At 42.4% G+C, this 22500-nt stretch overlaps 1 protein-coding gene across 1 annotated transcript in view; it reads right to left on the reverse strand.

Annotated features, from left to right (window-relative positions):
* Positions 1-3823: 3823 nt before the first annotated feature.
* LOC138957297 (uncharacterized) overlaps positions 3824-22500 on the reverse strand; it is a 63846-nt gene continuing 45169 nt past the window's right edge. The window contains exon 4 of the mRNA XM_070328435.1: positions 3824-8693. Coding sequence (XP_070184536.1) covers positions 8457-8693 — 237 coding nt within the window. The 3' untranslated portion in view covers positions 3824-8456. The remainder of the gene's footprint in view (positions 8694-22500) is intronic.

The raw sequence follows: 22500 nt of genomic DNA on the forward strand, positions 1-22500 counted from the left end.
ACTTAATGAGATCGGTCGAAACGAAACACACATCAATGCCAGCGTAAAGAACAATACAACAACCCCAGGCACTTAAATCACCCCACCGATACCGAGTGTGGTTGTCTAAATGCCCGACTAGTAAATGGGCATGCACTTAAATCACCCCACCGATACCGAGTGTGGTTGTCTAAATGCCCGACTAGTAAATGGGCATGCACTGAAATGTGCCCCTTTCAAGACCTCCAAACTGAAATCAAAGAAAATCAGTTCTAAAAAGAACCACACCGCTTAAAAATAGTGACAAGGAAAGCCCACCCTGATTTTTCCGACTTCTGGTTTAAAAATAGATTTAGCTTTCCATCAAATAATTTTGTTCTCTGACCGCAAACTCACCTTCCACACTGAAGATTGCACATCTTGCAGCCTGAAATAAAATTCTCTTCTCTGCTTCCGGTGCATTTGCAGCAACACAGGGACTTCATTGATCAAGTCCCAGGGCTGTATCTGAGGGGGATTTCCTAAGTTACGGAAGCCTCGCCCCCCCCCCCCCCCCCCCCCCCGACATTACCTGACACTATGCATACTTTTATTTAGTGAAGGAGAGACCCAAAATTATATCTCGTTCGAATGCCAGTCGCGCCTGACGGGTTAAGGGTGGATATTTGTCTGATCTCCCAGGTCAACTTACAAGCAGACCTGCTAGTGCCTTTACCCCCTTCGTGTGTACACACAATCGCAAGACAAAGTGCGCACGGAAAAGATCCTGTAATTCATGTCAGGGTTTAATTTGGTGGGTTATAGAAACACGTGAAAATACCCAGCATGCTTCTCCCAAAAGCGGCGTATGACTGCCTAAATGGCAGGGTAAAAACGGTCATACACGGAAAAAAAACCACTCGTCAGTGCAAAAACATAAGTGTACGTGGGAGTTTCAGCTCACGAACGCAGAAGAAGAAGAAAAGGAGAATACCTCTTTCAAATGCTACTTTTGACCTGTATCTTGGGGCCCAGCCAGCCCCCGTAGCCCTGCCTGATTGTGGAAGCCCCTCCCGCTCATACACTAGGTCCTGCCCCTAGTCCCGAATTTGCTCAGATAATTACTGGCATAACTTTGTGTGTTTTCACAAACCTTCGCTGACTTGGAATCTTGCCGCATGATATAAAATCTTCTTTCAATGCAGAATTCTTCCCGTTGAAACAAACCATGTAAGACCCGGCCAGGCTTTTACTTTGAATAAAAACATTACCCCACTTGGACACATACCAACAATTAACATTCTTTCTTTCTTTATTTGGTGTTTAACGTCGTTTTCAACCATTCAAGGTTATATCGCGACGGGGAAAGGGGGGAGATGGGATAGGGGAAAGGGGGGAGATGGGATAGAGCCACTTGTTAATTGTTTCTTGTTCACAAAAGCACTAATCAAAAATTGCTCCAGGGGCTTGCAACGTAGTACAATATATGACCTTACTGGGAGAATGCAAGTTTCCAGTACAAAGGACTTAACATTTCTTACATACTGCTTGACTAAAATCGAGTCTTTACAAACATTGACTATATTCTATACAAGAAACACTTAACAAGGGTAAAAGGAGAAACAGAACCGTTAGTCGCCTCTTACGACATGCTGGGTAGCATCGGGTAAATTCTTTCTCGTCCCAACCAATATGGGACTCCCCCTAACCCGCGGGGGGTAAATTAACATTCTGAAGTGGCTTTTTGTCGCACTGAGATTGACACAAGAGTCCATTGAAAAATCGGTCATTAAACAATTCCAATCTTGCACAGAAAGCACACAGGCGGTTGAATTTTTTTTTAAGTGTCCAACGTCTCAAATCTGAAACGGTGAATCGAATCATTTTCACGGGAAGGACAGAGCCTTTAAATAAAATTGCTTTCATTGCTTCTAGCGCCTGTGCAGCAAACACAGCCAAAAAGTAGCTCCATCGATCCCAAGCTAGTGCGGAGAATGGCACGACTTTGTCGCACTAAACACACTCCCAAGATAACACTGTCTCTTCTTACAACTGGCACGCCGTAGGCTACTTAAAGCACAGGAGACTTAAAGTTGTCTTTACGTTTGTCGTGGGGAAATTTTACCGCCAACTGCTTTTTTATATTTAGTCAAGTTTTGACTAAATATTTTAACATCGAGGGGGAATCGAAACGAGGGTCGTGGTGTATGTGCGTCTGTCTGTCTGTCTGTCTGTCTGTCTGTGTGTGTGTGTAGAGCGATTCAGACTAAACTACTGGACCGATCTTTATGAAATTTGACATGAGAGTTCCTGGGTATGAAATCCCCGAACGTTTTTTTCATTTTTTTGATAAATGTCTGATGACGTCATATCCGGCTTTTCGTGAAAGTTGAGGCGGCACTGTCACGCCCTCACTTTTTAACCAAATTGGTTGAAATTTTGGTCAAGTAATCTTCGACGAAGCCCGGACTTCGGTATTGCATTTCAGCTTGGTGGCTTAAAAATTAATTAATGACTTTGGTCATTAAAAATCTGAAAATTGTAAAAAAAAATAAAAATTTATAAAACGATCCAAATTTACGTTTATCTTATTCTCCATCATTTGCTGATTCCAAAAACATATAAATATGTTATATTCGGATTAAAAACAAGCTCTGAAAATTAAATATATAAAAATTATTATCAAATTTTTTTTTTGAAATCAATTTAAAAACACTTTCATCTTATTCCTTGTCGGTTCCTGATTCCAAAAATATATAGATATGATATGTTTGGATTAAAAACACGCTCAGAAAGTTAAAACGAAGAGAGGTACAGAAAAGCGTGTTATCCTTCTCAGCGCAACGAATACCCCGCTCTTCTTGTCAATTCCACGGGCACTGCCTTTGCCACGGGCGGTGGAGTGACGATGCTACGAGTATACGGTCTTGCTGCGTTGCGTTGCGTTCAGTTTCATTCTGTGAGTTCGACAGCTACTTGACTAAATATTGTATTTTCGCCTTACGCGACTTGTTTCTTCTCTCTTTTTTCTTTTTCTTTCTTTTTTAAATTTGTTTATTGAGGGGGGGGGGGGGGGGGGGGCGAGATTCGGAACGTATGGACTGCTGACGTACTAATCAACAATCAAAATGTGATATATGATGTTTAATCATGGCCGCCTTCGTCTGACAGACCATCTGTCTGTGGTCCATGGAAGAGTTGCGCCGCTTGATATGGAGGCAATACAACATGGAGGCTGTGAATAACGACCTGCGATGTGCATGGTGTCCAAAGAATAAGAAATCATGCGCGAGATAAGGATCCCAAGTTCACAGCTAAAGTCTTCGAGCTTGGAAATATCAGGGACCTACATTTAGAGGTCTATGGAAATATGAACATCCGCATGCAAGGAAACGCAGACACAAACAATGCGGGTAGCGCTGCACAGACTGTATGGCAGCTCGCTTTCCCCAGCGGGAAAACCCAAATGTACATGACGGTAACATCACAGGACTATACTTATGAGAGCCTACCTTGCCATATTGAGTGGACACTGCATAAATGGCAGTCCTATCGATAATAAATGAAGCTCTTTCCTTTAGAAAATAGGCACATCGGAGCAGGCTGATTAGCCTAATATTTATCGACTCCTTACCCGCATTGATCTGAGTTTGTCAGTCCCCAGTTATCATGTGTGTGTGTGTGTGTGTGTGTGTGTGTGTGTGTGTGTGTGTGTGTGTGTGTGTGTGTGTGTCTGTGTGTCTGTGTGTGTCTGTGGCTGTGTCTGTGCGTGTGTCTATGTGTGCGCACGTGCGTTAATAATCAGCCACACATAATCATAGCCTACGAATAATCAGCAAGCACAATTATGATAAGTACACGGAAGAAAAAGCACCAACAGTTTGTTTATTTTATATCGAATTCATTAACATGATAATGCGTTTTTCATTCAAAACGATTTAGAACAACACAACGTATACATACAGTTCACGGTCACTGAAAGTGCTGGTCGTTAGTTGTATTCATCCCAATTGGATTTTCCATTAGAAATTCCTATTTTTTATTGTCTTTTTCCATGGGGAAACTGGAAAATATTTCCCCAACAAAAAGCACAAGTATACATAGTTTGACCAGATCCACTTAGAAATTCGTCTTTTGCAATAAAAGTGTTATAACAACAAATCACAATGCAATTACGTGTGCAAAAGCAATGAAAAGAAAGTAACATTCATAGCATTTGATAAAACACAGCAATGCATTTTCTGAGTTAAATGATAGACAGTTATGTGCACGAAAGAGAGAGAGAGAGAAAGAGAGAGATAGAGTGAGAGCCGAGAGAGAAAGAGAGAGAGAGAGCGAGTGGGTGGAGCGAGAAAGAGAGAGAGAGAGAGAGAGAGAGAGAGAGAGAGAGAGAGAGAGAGAGAGAGAGAGAGAGAGAGAGAGAATGCTATACATACAGACAGACAGACAGACAGACACAGGCGAACAGACAGAGAAAAAGAGAGAGGACGCATGTGTATGATGAACACTTCTACTTTTTGACAAGGAACTATGTTGTATTTTCTGAGTAAATATTACAATACTGAAAGCTGCAACTTTCCCTGACATTATATATATTACAATCAGAGACTGTGTACTGTACTGTCTCTGTTACAATGTAGAACAAAAATCGTACAGTCTAATCAGAATACTGACACTAATGCTTTGCTTACATTTTTTGTTTAAGTATTACCTTGTTAATTAAACTTCTGGTTCAGGCATTTGTTTGAAATGACATATTCACATTACATTCACATAAAACGACAATTCTTGAATAAACACAAAACAAAACAAACAAATGAACAGACATTGGGTTTTGTTCCTACATAAAGGCTTTCGCAATGACTAAGTGCATCAAAGACGTTGGCAAGAATAGCATTTTTCAGCTTCTTTATAAACAAACAAACAAACAAAAACTCCACTCACTTTTGTATAAAAAAAAATCACTATAGGCTACAAGATTGTTTCTCCCTTTGTCATGCGCTGACACAACTGATCAAACTTGTGTAGGCTCCGTTATACAAAACCTTGAATTAATGAACCTCCATCTGCTTCCTTGCACGGGCAGTTAGAGTATCCTCGTTTCAGGACAAAAACATCGTCTAGCCTTTTAGCCTGTTAGTCTTTCGGCATCAGCAATCACCGGCAGCCAGGTAGACCATTAGCCAATTAGCCGCTCATTTTGCCGACAAAGGATGAGAGACTCGGCAGCTCCCGCATAATTTGTTGATGAGCACAAAGCTTGACGCATGCGTAAACAACACTCGTGCATTTCTTGTATACAATGATACATCGTGTTGTGAACACGTGCAATAGAGAGGGGGAGAGAGAAAGAGGGGGGTGGGGGCGCAGAGAGAGAGAGAGAGAGAGAGAGAGAGAGAGAGAGAGAGAGAGAGAGAGAAGAGAGAGAGAGAGAGAGAGAGAGAGAGAGAGAGAGAGAGAGAGAGAGAGAGAGAGAGAGAAACATGTGCGCAGATGTGTTTGTATATGTTTGAGTATGCACACGTGCATGCCTGCCTTTGTGTGGGTGAAGAAGAAGAAATAAGAAAAACAAGAAATTCCTCTGATAGGAAAAACACCCCCGTTGGTCAAAGGGAAATAACCATTCTCACTGCCACCAACTGAGAAGGTTATTTCCCTTTGACCAACGGGGGTGTCCGTCTATAAGTCGTTGTATAATTTTAATCCACCAATAACTCCCTAAGCGTGTGTTTGACTGGTCCCAATTTTTGTAAGGACCGTCTCAGGAATGTATAGAACCTGTTCACCAAGTTTGGTGACGATCGGTCCGTTCATTCTTGAGATCTACTTGCGAACACAAACACCGCCACAAACACACAAACACATCGAGTGAAACCTATACACACCCCTATACCGGGGGTGTAATAATTACATTCAGCAAAAGAAGCTGATGGCTTGAAACATGCGTGTTCGTATCATGTGAAGCATCAAGATGTGCCAAGGAGACATGATACAACTTCATTCTAGAAGGATAGAGGTTTAAGGCTACGCCTCTTCTTTCAAATTTCCTTACGTCTAATAAAAAAAAATTCGAATCAATGATAAACAAGAAGAACAAACAAACAAACAAACAAACAAAACAGCACAGTGAGCATCGCTTGGTTTTTGGCAACGCTGTTTCCTCATGTCACTTTATAGTTTAAAAAAAAAAAAGAAGTAAAATAATAAAACAATAAAATAAAACAAACGAAAGATAGAAAGTATGTTGCTTTTTGGTAGCGGGTCAAAGAAGGATTGTCTGATCCCATGTAAAAGCCCAGAGAAATCAAAGATGGTGGGTCGAGTTGAGTTAACACAGGAAGGAGTGGGTCTCTAAAGACAAGCAAAGGAGACCGACATTTAACGTTAGTGATGAACGCAACAATGTGAACCGACACATGAGACAAACTTAATTAACTGAGAGGTGACCTGAAACCGATTTTGGGGGTTGTTATGAAGGCTAGGCCTTTACAAGAATAAGAGAATATAGGCCTACACTAGTACTATATTTTTACCAGACGCCGAAAAACCTTTACAGTCGAGTTAAATTTGGTACCAGATAACGAAGGTCAGAAAAAAAAGTAAGAAGTGCAAACGGCTGGACCCAGGTGCGGGACAGATGTGTTTTTTTCCAAGCGACCTAAATATCGAGTTCTGAATTTTTTAGGACGACCAGACTATTATTTTTGTCACGACCTGCAAATTAGGACACAGAAAAGCCGTACATTTTCACTAAGACGTGGTTCAAATTTAAGTGGTTCTAGGCGGTGCCTTAAAAATATCTTCTGGAGAACAATAATGGTGACTTCTTGGCAAGCTTAGTCACAATCTTGGATCAAAGGCCATAGGGCGTGCACGCATAAAAAGTCTAGGTCCGTTTAAATTGAAGACAAGAGTTCCTTCCCTTTTTGTTTCCCTCCATCTTCTTTTCAAACCTGTTTCATTCCGTGCTGCTCTTGCTGTTTGTTTCCCTCTGTGTTTGTTTGTTTGTTTGTTTGTTTGGTTGGTGTGTGTGTGTGTGTGTGTGTGTGTGTGTGTGTGTGTGTGTGTGTGTGTGTGTTTGTTTGTTTGTTTGTTTGTTTGTTTGTTTGTTTGTTTGTTTGTTTTTAGTCCTGAAGAAGTCCCCATAGGCGAACATCTTATTTAATTTCGCATGTGCTGCTCCTGTATTGATGGGGGCCCGGTAGCTCAGTTGGTAGAGCACTGGACTTGTGACCGGAAGGTCGCAGGTTCGAATTCGGACCGGGACGGACACGGGTCAACTTTATGTGCAAACCCAGAGACGGAAGCCATGTCCCAACCCCGTGTCACCACAATGGCACGTAAAAAATCTTGGTTATTCTACCATAAGTGCAGATGGCTGATACCACCTAAACACGCATACATCAAAAGCCGTGAGGGCGTAAAACTCGAATCATATATAACCCATATCATGTCCTTAAGAGGCGTAATATTTAGCCTGTGGGACAGTAAACACCAAGCAGTCATTCTCTCCTGTATTGATGAGTACATTGTTAAAGACAAGAGGAGTAGCGACATCCGCGAAACTGATTTCAAATTATAATGTCCACGTGCACAGATGTCTTCTTTGGCAAAAACACTTAGGGCTCTTTCGAAAGCGGATTCCGTTATAATATTTGGTTTCTATTCTTGCACTACGCAAGTTACCTTTAATGCCGTTTACAATTAACTCTTCGCGCAAAAAACTACAGGGTGTCTGCGCAGATGGAATGGTAGGTGTTCTATAGCACTGTCTCGAAACTAACGCGATAGTCGGACAGAGTTACGCCCCTGGAACAGCAGGTAGTTCCGGTTTGTGTTTGCAAAATGCAACCGCATGACAATCCGCCCTTCAACGTTTTTACCCGCGTAGTTTGAACAGCAGAAACAGTAACGTTTCCATCCACCACTAATCTTCTTCTCTCTTTTGGACGTAAACAAAACAACCGGAACTACCCGCTGACAGCGCCGCGGGTTATGTCAGGGACGGACAACTCTTATCACGTTCGTTTTGAGACAATGCTATAGCCAGGATTGGGGTAGTTAGTAGACTCCCGAAGGCAGTGCGGCGACTATTAGTTGTGGTGGGATATGGAAAAGCAATATATATATAGACGATTATCGGAAATAACTCTGTCAAGTTTGTATTGATTGCAGAAGAGTTGCTTCCCTTATTTTTCAAAAAAAACACTGACCCAAGCCTTCGATGACACGTGTAGCTTGCTTCAAGTTTTTTATGGAAAAACACAGGGAAAACCAAGGAAAGCACCCTTTCACACAACCCATAAAAAACAGACAGTGTTGTTTCCAGAATTCGTCTATTGTCAGTCCCAGTGAAAGTGAGTTAGCAATAAGACGGTGGTGGTGCGGTAGGGATGGGTGGCGTGATGTAGCCAGGGTTGAAAAAGTTAGTAGAGTTATTGTTGTTAGTAGAGTTATTTCCGGAATTCGCGTCTATTGTCAGTCCCAGTGAAAGTGAGTTAGCAATAAGACGGTGGTGGTGCGGTAGGGATGGATGGCGTGATGTAGCCAGGGTTAGAAAAGGTGGTAGAGTTATCTGGATGGTAGGGGGACCACACGCTAGGCTTGGGGATGGGGGGATACAGATAGGGGGTGGGGGTGGGTCCGTGAGCGTGCACGTGAGAACCAGAAGGGACGTTACTCGTGGACTGGTACGTCATCACAAATCTGTGTCCTGGTGACGTCAGCTGCACGTGCTGTGGACACAAAGCACCAATGATCACACAGAATTCCGTGACATAAGCTTAAGACGAAAGGAAACACCAGCGCATTTGCTTTGAAGAAACAGACTTATGCAATACCATGAAATACACGACAAAACAATTTTATTATCTCAAAATGAGAAATTACATTGTGGTTGACAATAAACACACAATAACATTAAAACGCATGGAGTGAGCGATGTTCAGCGCCTTACCAGCAGCTTTTCTTCGTCTCCACACTTTGTTCAATTAACTAGTATTTTAGTCATTCTTAACCATCCAAGGATCTATGTGTTTGGACCGGTGTCTGCGTCTTCTTCTCCTTTTCAATCGGATATAAGTTTTGAGTGTTTTTGCTATGCTGATCGCCGTCTACAAGTGTCTGTTTGCCGCGGCCTCTCTGTCGGCCATTGTGTTGACGCGGTGTGACAGTGACAGTAGGCCTGTCCACTCGACAGCCATGCTTGTGAACGTCGCTGAGTGTTGTGCAGTGGCACTGACCACCGGGCCCCGACCCTATGCGTCGCTACGGTTGTCTCCGGTTGTGCTTCAGCGGTGCCGACAGCTTGGAATAGTTCCTGGAAAAACGGTGAGAGGGGTACGGGCCGGTAGCAGACGACAGAAACACATTCCAGTCATTACGAGTGTTGCACAGGCGCCTGACAGTACCATGTGTTTTAACGATGGCATGCACTTGTATCAAAGACAATCTAAGCGTAACCTATCCAACATGATTCAGATAAACCAACCTGACATCACACACGTTCCAAAGACAATGAAAATAGAAACTATCGCATCCACAGGCACACGAGCCGTGGCACATAGCCAAAAATGTATTAACAGATCAAATCTAGTTAGTATCAAACGCACACTCCCCACAAAGCAGGGGGATGATTCCAAACACTTCAAGGTGTGCTACCTGAACGCCCAGTCGTGCCGCAACAAAACGACCGAGCTAGCGGACCTGATACACGATAGCCAAGCGGACTTAGTCTTCATAACAGAGACTTGGTTTAGAGAGGTCGGCGACGAGCCCCTGATGCAAGCGATGACTCCCCCGGGCTTCAACCTCCACTCCTGCCCACGTCTGACTGGCGCGGGTGGTGGTCTGGCCGTGCTCTATCGCACTTCATTGCGCGACTGCGTAGACATTTCGCTTGAACGGTTTGATTTTCTTTCGTTTGAACTGTGCAAGACTAAAATCCGTCATTGCAATCAAGACCTCACATTTCTTTGTGTATACCGCCCTCCCCCCAATAAAAAGAACAAACTATCTACTCCGCAGTTTTTGGCTGAGTTCACAGAGCTTTTAGACGAATACGCCAATTTGCACTGTAATCTTGTAGTTGTCGGAGACATCAACCTTCATTATGATTCACAGTCGGACTTGAACGCTAACACGCTGAAAACACTGCTCCCCACTCTCAACTTGTCCCAGCTGGTAGACAGGCCGACGCATCGTCGTGGACACACCCTTGACTGGGTGGTGGTCGGCGGGGACGTCGGCGTCTCAGACCTGATTGTGCAGGACATGCTGATCTCCGACCACTTCGTCATTTCTTTCAGCTTCGACCTTCAGAAGCCAGGCCCTGCCAGACGAGTCGTCACCTCGCGCAACATGAAGCGGATCGACATGGCAGCACTGAAGGATGACGTCAGAGCACTCCAGTTAGACAGACATGACCTCGTGTCCAGCTACAACAGCGACCTGCGCCGGATTCTGGACAAGCACGCCCCTCTCACCACACGCACAGTCACCGACAGACCCTCGGCACCTTGGCTTACGCCGGAGGTCTCCACAGCCAAGCAAGATCGGCGTCGTGCTGAGAGAGAGTGGAGGAAATCGGCTCTCACGGTCCACAGGCAAATCTTTACTTTTCACCGAGAGGCCGTCAAAGAGATGGTGGATAAGAACAGACACCAGTTTATTTCTCAGAAAATCGAGAACAGCACCTCCAGCAAAGAACTCTTTCTGATCACAGGGCAGCTCCTCGGTAAAGTTCAAAATAAAAAGCTACCAAACTCCGTCCCTCTTGATGACCTTCCAGATAAGTTTGGGGACTTTTTTGCCGAAAAAATCGAGAAGATCCGAGTCGAGCTTGATGCTGCTCCTGGGCATCCAGAGCATGCGCCATTTCACGGCGCCCACCTCACCGATTTTTCTCCTGTCACTAAAGAACAAGTGAAGAAGATCATTGAAAAAGCTCCACCCAAATCCTGTATTCTCGACCCAATTCCTTCAGAGCTATTAAATGAGTGTCTAGAGGAATTACTCCCTGTCATTACTGACATCATAAATCAATCCCTCACATCCGGTCAAGTACCCCCTTCTTTTAAGCATGCAGTAGTCACTCCCCTCCTGAAAAAAGCTAACCTTGACATCAACACTTTCAAGAACTACCGCCCTGTCTCCAATTTGCCTTTTGTTTCGAAAGTCCTTGAAAAAGTTGTTTTGGCCCAATTGTCAGAGCATCTCGCTAAGACAGGTATGGTTGAACCATTACAGTCCGCCTACCGCGCAGATCACAGCACTGAAACAGCCCTACTTAAGGTAGCGAATGATCTTCTCACTGCTTGTGACAGCGGCTCTGTTTCGCTTCTGGCCCTGTTGGACCTATCCGCAGCGTTCGACACCCTTGACCACGATATACTGCTGGCAAGGTTGAACACCACATTCGGCATAACAGGCACGGCTCTGGGGTGGTTCTGCTCCTACCTGACTGGACGCACTCAGGCTGTTGTGATCCAGAATAAGCACTCCGAGGACACCATATTAAAGTATGGTGTCCCACAAGGATCTGTGTTAGGCCCAGTGTTATTCACTATGTACATGCAGCCGTTAAGCAAAGTCATAAAGCACCACAATGTCCTGTACCACATGTTCGCAGACGACACTCAACTACAAAAATCCGCACACACCAAACAGTTTACAGAGTTAGTGCAGTCAATAGAATCATGCAGCGATTCCATCAAACAGTGGATGACAGTCAACAAGCTCAAGATGAATGATGATAAGACAGAGATCATGCCAGTTGGCAAACAATCAAAGTTAAAGCTTCTTTCAGAAACATCCAGTCTTACCCTTTCTGATACCACAGTCACATTCAGCACCAAAGTAAAAAACCTGGGTGTCCACCTTGACAGTAACCTGTCAATGGACGCCCACATCAACTCACTCTGCAGAACCGCCTTTCTTGAAATGCGGAGGATTAGCCAAATCAGACACCTTCTTTCCCTCGACGCAACCAAGACACTGGTTTCGGCTTTTATTTTGTCGAGACTGGATTACTGCAACTCGCTCCTAGCCGGCCTCCCAGACGCCAAGCTAGACCGCCTACAGCGCATCATGAACAATGCAGCACGTCTTGTGCTGCGCAAGCGCAAGCGCGACCATGTCACCCCTCTCCTCATGACCCTTCACTGGCTACCAATCAAAGCACGCATTACATATAAAATAGCTACCCTGTGTTACCGTAGCCTTCAAGACTCTGCCCCTTCTTACCTGTCTTCGCTCTTAAAGCCACACGTCCCCACACGCAACCTCAGATCCGCTGACGCAGGGCACCTTGTTGTCCCACGCGTCAAACTGAACGCTTTCGGCAAGCGCGCCTTTACCTACACAGCTCCCTCTATTTGGAACTCTCTGCCCATGTCTGTCCGCCTTTCTACCTCTCTCCCTTCCTTCAAGTCCTCTCTAAAAACACACCTCTTCCGGGAATACTTCAACCCCTAGCCTGTGCGAGTGATTCGATGTTGTCCGTGTGTGTGTTTGTGTGTGTGTGCGAGTGAGCGACACGAGTATATGCGAGTAATTGGTTGTGTGCACTGTTCAGTATTTGCCACATTAAGGAGAGGGGTCGCTTGCCATCGTAGCGCGCTGTGGGCCGGCTGGGGGCGGGTTGCTTGCGAGGGCTGTATTTTGTACATTGATTATTTGATACATGTATAATTATTAAATGCGTCTCCAGGAATATGTTTAGTTTAAATCTTGTGTCGATACTATTTAATTCTGCCTCGCTATTAGCCATTGAGTAAAACTGTTTTATCACCATTGCTTTATTGTTGTTAATTCGTCTCCAGAAATATGTTTTGTTTTAATCTTGTGTCGATACTATTTAACTCTGCCTCGTTATTAGCCATTGAGTATAACTGTTTTATCACCATTGTTTTATTGTTGTTCTTTGGCCATTTACGTTGAATGACTTGTTATACATTGACATTGATAGTTTTATTCTTCTTCTTCTTCGTCGTTCGCTAGATAGTTTTATTATAAGAACCTTTTTTTTTTTAATTCCTATTAACTCGATGTTCTTTAACTATGTTTGTAAATTGTTAGAGGATCTTTTAGTAGAAGTGTTTAACTGTCGAAGCTGCTTTTACCTAAGAGACCGACTGTATATTGTGCTGTTGTACTTGTCAGACTTGATTGTACCAAGTCCTTCACATGTTGTAATGCGCTTAGAGCCAAATATTTTTGTTTTTTGTAAGGGATAGGCGCAATATAAATACACTTTATTATTATTATTATTATAAAGATCACCAATTATTACACCCACACCCCCACATACACACATATACACAAATACACACAGACACAGACACAGACACACACACACACACACAGCATATAAAGTGCCTTTTAAAATTCGCAAGACTTGCAACGTTCATAAAATATTCCAATTCGTACATTAGAGACAAAAGTACAATCCAGTGAAAACGTCAACAAATTCATATTAACATCGACGTTAACATGGATAGACATTCATACAGTTACAACTGTTCACATAATGTTTGGACTCAATACTTATGTTTGGAGAAATGAATGGTTCAATCCAGACGTAAAGTGTAAACAGGAAAGGCAAGCGCGCATATACCTGGTACCGACGTAAGCGGTAAAAGCACACTAGAGGATACCAGATTCAACCAACAGAGAAGAGAGAAAAAAAAGACGCAAACAGACAAACAAGACTTTTCTGCTAAAAGCCTCCATATTTTGAAAATGGATGCCAACTGGTGAATTGTCCGTTCATGAGAAAAACATATATATACTTGTCATCCTAAATGTTCTTTGTCTTCTGGCGTCATATTGCACATTCAGTTTTCCGCAGCACATCAGAAAAATATAACAAGTCGCGTAAGGCGAAAATACAACATTTAGTCAAGTAGCTGTCGAACTCACAGAATGAAACTGAACGCAATGCAACGCAGCAAGACCGTAATACTCGTAGCATCAGCCCACCGCGCACGGCAAAGGCAGTGAAATTGACAAGAAGAGCGGGGTAGTACTTGCGCTGAGAAGGATAACACGCTTTTCTGTACCTCTCTTCGTTTTAACTTTCTGAGCGTGTTTTTAATCCAAACATATCATATCTATATGTTTTTGGAATCAGGAACCGACAAGGAATAAGATGAAAGTGTTTTTAAATTGATTTCAAAAATTTAATTTTGATAATAATTTTTATATATTTAATTTTCAGAGCTTGTTTTTAATCCAAATATAACATATTTATATGTTTTTGGAATCAGCAAATGATGGAAAATAAGATGAACGTAAATTTGAATCGTTTTATATAAAAAAATATTTTTTTTACAATTTTCAGATTTTTAATGACCAAAGTCATTAATTAATGTTTAAGCCACCAAGCTGAAATGCAATACCGAAGTCCGGGCTTCGTCGAAGATTACTTGACAAAACTTTCAACCAATTTGGTTGAAAAATGAGAGCGTGACAGTGCCGCCTCAACTTTCACGAAAAGCCGGATATGACGTCATCAAAGACATTTATCGAAAAAAAGAAAAAAACGTCCAGGGATATCATACTCAGGAACTCTCATGTCAAATTTCATAAAGATCGGCCCAGTAGTTTAGTCTGAATCGCTCTACACACACACACACAGACAGACAGACAGACACACACACACACATACACCACGACCCTCGTCTCGATTCCCCCCTCTATGTTAAAACATTTAGTCAAAACTTGACTACAAAACTTGACTAAATGTAAAAAGAGTCCCATATTTTATTAGCAATATTTTGTGAAGATCGCATTTAGCCTGAAACTCCAACAACCAAAACCAGCCTGAACACGTATTATATATCATACTAATGATGTTAATCTCACGTGATTTTGCTGATGTTATTTTTTACATTAATTGACTTAGTAAGTTTTTGTCTTCGTTGACCAATGTCCATCTTAAAATAAAATTCTCAGATAGTCGTTTCCACAGCTGTAGCATTCATGAAAAAAGGCAGCAGCTACAAGACATTATTCGTAACACACAAAGTCACGTGCACAGAGGACACACACGGGACTGGGGGTTAACAGATACACGCGCAATGTAAGGCTTATTCGATGTTCTTGGAAATGAGAACAACAGTTTTCTGTAGGTTCCTTAATAGGGGACACTGGGCGTCACCCCAACAATACTTCCATCCTCTAAAACTTCAACCGCTAAAATAGAATGGTAGGTATTTGGAACGTGTAATTGATCACAAAACGTTACAGTCACTGTACTACTATTCTTGCGTTTTGAGTCTGAAAACCAAAAACAAATAGACTGTCAACGTTCCAAAATTTGTCTCGCTTGTGCCTTCCGAACGAGCTTCTTGAAAATGTGTCAGATAAGTTAAATTTGTGTATTATAAGTGTCTGTGTGTCTGTTCCCTTACAAGACCGCGAGGTAGCAGAACAGTGAACGAAACGGTTTTTGTTGTTCTTGTTTTGGGGTCGTAATTAAACGTTTCAATAACATACCTTTTTTTCTTTCTTTGTCTTCTTCTGAAATTATTTAATTTGGAATGTTAGCAGCCGATCTGTTTTTGTATTTTAACCACTAAGGTGAAGATACCAAATGTTTAGTGCCACGAGTGACGAAGAATGGTCTGAACTGTGTGGGTCTTTGTGTGCAATCACGATTACCTTGTTCCGTTAGAAATGACCAACAGTCCATTAACATCACATACGTTTTTACAAAAACAATGCTATGATTGAACACAACACTGCCACAGTCAAAGATGGAAAGATTGAACTGCCAACACGATATTCACTGAACCGTTTTAAGCAAGACCCGATATCTTTGTAAGACTTCTCGTTTTGAGCCTACAAGCTCTGCGATTAGGCCGCTACCACAGGATGTAATTTTCAAATAAAATAAAGTTAAAATTATTGTTAAAAAGCTACGAACCAGCTCTCAGGGCAATCTACGTACGCGGCTGAAATTTCAGTTTAAAGTTATCAATGAGCACACAACTCTTCAATTTCACTACAAGAACGATCGTACTTCTGTTGGATGTCTAGGTACCACGAATCACTGGAGTTGACAAGCTGAAACGAAGTGACAGTTTCATACCGCCTACGTACATGTTCCACCGTCCTCTTTCCCCACTCCCCTCCAGGCCCCCCACCCCCCACTGGTCCTCCTCCATTCTGCTCGAATCCCTCTTCTAATAGCTTACACTTCTACGAATGTTTCCTGGCGAAAAATCGATGATAAGAAAATCTGGCAGAAGCTCTTCTCTCCTTTCCTTTCCGTCTAGCGCCTGGGGGCTCATTGTGCAGACGATTTTGTCCAAGAAGAGCAGTCCTGGGATTAAAGTGTGGATGGACACAGTCACAGAAACAAAATGGTGCATGACAAGAAACGGAGAAAAGAGCAGCAGTTCACAAAGAAAAAATGTAGAAATATTAGAGTTCCTTCCCTTTTTTGCGTGTTTCCCTTCCATTTTCTTTCAAACCTTGTTCGTTCCGTGTTGCGTCTGCTTTTTGTTGTCTTTTGTGTTCTTGTTTTTCCTGATGAAGCTTCCATAAGCGAAAATTCGTACCGTCTTGTCTCGTTCTTGTATTGGTGAGTACAGTATTCCTTTGTTTTTTTAACTATGTAGAAATTTGTTTTCTTTTGCCGACACTGAGATAAACACAGCGATTTACACAAGGATGTGAGTTATTTGTTTTCATTAAACCAAAAAACTGTCGTCCATGGGGATAGCATGACTAACACCGGAAGGTTGTCGCATTCTGTTCGAAGTCTGAGAAACCCACCATCGCGCATACATTTAGGTCCATCTGGTGTCTTCTTCATTTTGGGTGTTCCGGGATAAAAGACTGACGTATCACGGAGAATATTATTCAGCAAGACGCAGTTGAAAATTAAATGCTAGGTGTGTTCATACTGGATTTCAACCTCAAAATTAATAGGAGAAGCTGTCTGAGTACAGCGAAAACCCACAGCAGGTTTCAGCTTCAAAGAGTGGTCAAAATGGAAACAGGCCGCAGCTATTATGACTGTATTCTCTTTCATCTTGAAATTCCAGCTCAACTCAGTTTGTTTGTTTGTTCGTTCATGGGCTGAAACTCCCACGGCTTTTACGTGTATGACCGTTTTTACCCCGCCATTTAGGCAGCCATACGCCGATTTCGGAGGAAGCATGCTGGGTATTTTCGTGTTTCTAGGATCTTTTTCGTGCGCACTTGGTCTTGTGCTTGCGTGTACACACGGGGGTGTTCGGACACCGAGGAGAGTCTGCACACAAAGTTGACTCTGAGAAATAAATCTCTCGCCGAACGTGGGGACGAACTCACGCTGACAGCGGCCAACTGGATACAAATCCAGCGCGCTACCGACTGAGCTACATCCCCGCCCGCTCAACCCAGTGGGATTCAACATTCAAAAGTAATCGGGTTTCTGATGAGAGATTCAGAACATAGTGACATTTGTATTCCTTCGTGAGACCCAAGCTCACGTCAGTGCTACTCAATTTACAACAATCACCAGGTTTCACATTCGCTGACAAAAGATTTAGGGTGCTTTGAAGTTTCTACTTCTGTGTGAGACTCAAGCTCAAGACAATGACATTTAACACACACACGCTTTCACGTCGTCTTGAAGTCTCTAAAGAATTGTAATATTTAGAAGGAATATTTACAAAAGCCAGCATGAACAAAGACATGATTTTAAAAATCATTCTTTCTAACCAGTGAAAGTAACAAGTAAGTTACTGATATTGATTTGTTTCGAAAGTACTAGGATTAGAATGTGCAGGCTGTCAGCATTCCGAGAGTAGTTTTAACGGGTAGTCAGAGTTCAAGGAGTAGTTTTTGCAGATGGACAGCAATCCACGTGTAGTATATTCAATCCAGTAAACATTCACACGGCAAGGTATCCGAGTTTCAGCATTCTCAAAGGAGTGTTTTAAAATCGAAAGCTAGCTACTCTTTAAAAGTATCCATCATTCACATAGCAGTAGCTTATGAATAATAGCATTTATGGCAAAACATTCAGAAAAGCCAGCACTCTCGGGCCCATTTGTTAAAGTTTAATAGACGATTTGCGAAAATAACTCGAGTCGAGTTTTTATAGGTTGTGAAAGAGTGAACGCCCTTGCTTTTCCTCTGCATCTGACAAAAATTTTTTTTTCACACGCATGCTGATGGCAACAACTACCTACCAACATGATCAGGATTTAAAACATTAATACATTAAAAGACAAAAGAATCAATGATCGATCACATGATCAAGATTAAAAATACAACGATTCAAACGACGAGAGAGGCAATTATCACATGGTCAACATTTAAAACACATATGAACGTCAATGTTTGTTTAATCAAGATTTCAATCAAGAGAGGGTGAACAATAGTATGATTTTCTCGCGTAAACAATCATGTGTACTACAACATATGTGTCCAGGCGTTTTACATGGCATAATAACATCATCCTTCCCTTTGGACACATACCAACATTCCACACCCTGGCTGTTTTCTGTACAGAGTGGGAAATACTCTATGAATTAATGTTGTTAGTAACACTGACATGAATCTTGGAAATCAATCCAAAGGGCCCCCCAACTCTTAAAAAAAAACCGACACCATGTTTGGACATTCGTCCAAGGGGAAATATATAATGTATCAATATATTCATTATTTTGGATTCCAGGGGAAGGTATTTAATTGTCTAACATTATTAGAGTGTTCTAGATGCACGGACGTGTAGCAAAGACCGGTACGCGTACGTGTAGATATTGCGTCACCCGTGACTCACTTTTTTCTCCAATGTTCCAAATCATACGTTGTTTTACTCCCACCAAGACTGCAGATCTTGGCAAACGCGTGACGTAAAAACTAGATTTGAGGACGTAACCCGTACACGTTCCCGTACACGTGCTGAAAAGTGCTGATCTAGATCTTGCTATTGCACAAGTCTGAACAGATCTGCAGTGGGACAGATGTACTTACACGAGGAGGAATGTACCTTCAAAGCTCGAGACAGTCATTGATGACACCATGATGGCATACAGTTCGAAGCCAATGACACACACACATATTGAAACAGCAACAAGGCAACAGCATTTCAGCAGACAGACATGATGGTGGTCCCAGTCATAAAGCAGTTCACGCTAGATGTATGTGGACGGCTTTCTTGCAGTATAAGTTCACGTAGAGCAGGGCCAACATACATCTAGTGTGACCTGCTTTATGTGTACTTACACTGCGAAAAAAACCGTTCTTTTCACTATCGAAGTAAATCAGTAAAACACAAGCATTTCAACCTAGTAATCAAATGTGTATATGCCTACAGGTGGGTTGTTTTTTGAAACGGCAGAGCACCAACGACAAATCTGCCATTTACTGTTGTTGCCCAAATGACAGCAAGTAAATGCTAGCTCGATTCATTAATTAAGGTCTTTGGTGATAAAAATGGTCCCTTTTGTGATATGATAGCAACGACGCAAGAACACTATGCGACCGTGTATCAACAGCCACGATTCAGTGTTTGAGACATATTGTCACGCCTAGACTTTTCACATTCAAAACGATCACAACCAAACTAAAGTAAGAGCAATGGTAGCACTTGCAGGCTAAATCTGATTGTGGCAGGCTTTCAGCGATGGAAAAAGGCCAGTTGTAGCTAGTTGTCTGAAGTTTGACCCTTCTCCACCATGCAGGATATGTCAGTCACAACATTTCAGCAACGATTTAGCAGGTTTAGATGTTTCGAGTTAGACCATCCTCTTTCAGGAGTATAGCATACGAAGTCTTGTGATCGCGACGCTCACGACACTGTAACTTTACAATAATCACCCACTCACCCAAAATGTGTAAAACGCTGCTTCACAAAGCACACACCCGAAGGTCCTTTCTTTCTTTCTTTCTTTATTTGGTGTTTAACGTCGTTTTCAACCACGAAGGTTATATCGCGACGGGGAAAGGGGGGGAGACGGGATAGAGCCACTTGTTAATTGTTTCTTGTTCACAAAAGCACTAATCAAAAATTTGCTCCAGGGGCTTGCAACGTAGTACAATATATTACCTTACTGGGAGAATGCAAGTTTCCAGTACAAAGGACTTAACATTTCTTACATACTGCTTGACTAAAATCTTTACAAAAATTGACTATATTCTATACAAGAACCACTTAACAAGGGTAAAAGGAGAAACAGAATCCGTTAGTCGCCTCTTACGACATGCTGGGGAGCATCGGGTAAATTCTTCCCCCTAACCCGCGGGGGGACCCGAAGGTCCCTTCACAAATAAAGTGGTACAATTTTGTACAGGAAGGATTTGAAGTTCAACAACCAAAATTAACCATTTTGAATTCGTTTCTAAACCTGATGAGCCATGTCATCAGTATGAACGCGCAAAGTGAGAACAGAATGAATCACCACCCTTCACGACACAGCAGTCAACAGAGGAGGAGTAGCGTGTCAGATATCTCTCAATGTTGCATTGCCCTTGCTCAGCTGAGCTGAAGTAATTGTGAAAACGATCCAGTGCAAGATCAGCGATAAAAGGAACGTTCTTCGATCAGATCTAATTTCTCAGACTTGAGATAATAACAATAATGGGATTTGACTTGATTTGGTATTTTAACAGCAATGGATCTGAAATACAATTTTCCAAAAGCCGTCGGTCTTGAGTCAGACATGTTTCCATGGTGTGTAATACACAGCTGATAAAACGGCAGTCTTCTTCAGAAAAAGAAAGCCGTAAGAAAATGACCGTTGTGCCAAACGTGTACCCGCTTCCGTGTGTTACAAGTTATAAATACGATATTGACACACTGTTGTTATTAGCTATACTATTTGGTGGAACACTGTTTCGTTGTTGGTCAGACAGCAACCTGTTGCAATGAAGGATGATTGTTTCAGATGTGTACCTCATGTTAAGGCATGGCTAATGCAGATTTGTTCTCATTTACAGAAGCAAAATGTCAAGAGCCAAGGATACTAGCCTACTTGCTTTTTATCTGAATATGTAGGGCCTACCTGGGTTTTTTTCTGTTATTATCAAAACATGACTCGTACAGTGTCGATGGTCGTCTAGCAGACAGAAATACAATGTGCCTGTGTCTACATGACATCGGTGGCACTGATGTGTTCCATATTTGGACACAGAAAGTCAGAAGCCTCTGTCCCCGTCTTGTCATCAAAACAAACAACATGTCGTCTTTACAGAGTCAAGAGCCAAGTATCTTTGTTGTGTCTTTTGTCATACATGTCACTCTCTAGCGTGTGTCTGTCACCAAAAAGCTAAAAGAATCATAGTCCTTAGCCTTGTTTCGGACATATACCTCTGGGGTCCTATCCCCGCAATAATAAACCAGCCAATCCAATGATCCCGGTAATTTGTTCAGGCATGTACTTCTTTTTGAGGTTCTGTCATCAGTAAGGTACGATTGACAAAGTCTTGTTCTTGGCCAAGGATGAGAGCTATTTCTTTCATACGTGTACCTGCATCATCGATAAGACACGATTGATAACTTCCTGTTGTTAGCCAAGGATGGCAGCTATATACCTGGGCCTTTGTTTCTGCCATCATTAAGACACGATTGACAACGTTCTGTTCTTAGCCAAGGACCACAGCTACTTCTTTCACACATATATACCTGGGCCTTTGTTTCTGTCATCAGTAAGTTACGATTGACAAAGTTCTGTTCTTAGCCAAGGACCACAGCTACTTCTTTCACACATATATACCTGGGCCTTTGTTTCTGTCATCAGTAAGTTACGATTGACAAAGTCCTGCTGTTAGCCAAGGATGGCAGCTATATACCTGGGCCTTTGTTTCTGACATCAGTAAGTTACGATTGACAAAGTCCTGCTGTTAGCCAAGGATGGCAGCTATATACCTGGGCCTTTGTTTCTGACATCAGTAAGTTACGATTGACAAAGTCCTGCTGTTAGCCAAGGATGGCAGCTATATACCTGGGCCTTTGTTTCTGACATCAGTAAGTTACGATTGACAAAGTCCTGCTGTTAGCCAAGGATGGCAGCTATATACCTGGGCCTTTGTTTCTGACATCAGTAAGTTACGATTGACAAAGTCCTGCTGTTAGCCAAGGATGGCAGCTATATACCTGGGCCTTTGTTTCTGACATCAGTAAGTTACGATTGACAAAGTCCTGCTGTTAGCCAAGGATGGCAGCTATATACCTGGGCCTTTGTTTCTGACATCAGTAAGTTACGATTGACAAAGTTCTGCTGTTAGCCAAGGATGGCAGCTATATACCTGGGCCTTTGTTTCTGACATCAGTAAGTTACGATTGACAAAGTCCTGCTGTTAGCCAAGGATGGCAGCTATATACCTGGGCCTTTGTTTCTGACATCAGTAAGTTACGATTGACAAAGTCCTGCTGTTAGCCAAGGATGGCAGCTATATACCTGGGCCTTTGTTTCTGACATCAGTAAGTTACGATTGACAAAGTCCTGCTGTTAGCCAAGGATAGCAGCTATATACCTGGGCCTTTGTTTCTGACATCAGTAAGTTACGATTGACAAAGTCCTGCTGTTAGCCAAGGATGGC

This window comes from Littorina saxatilis, linkage group LG2, assembly GCF_037325665.1.
Source record: "Littorina saxatilis isolate snail1 linkage group LG2, US_GU_Lsax_2.0, whole genome shotgun sequence".
Taxonomy (NCBI): Eukaryota; Metazoa; Mollusca; class Gastropoda; order Littorinimorpha; family Littorinidae; genus Littorina; species Littorina saxatilis.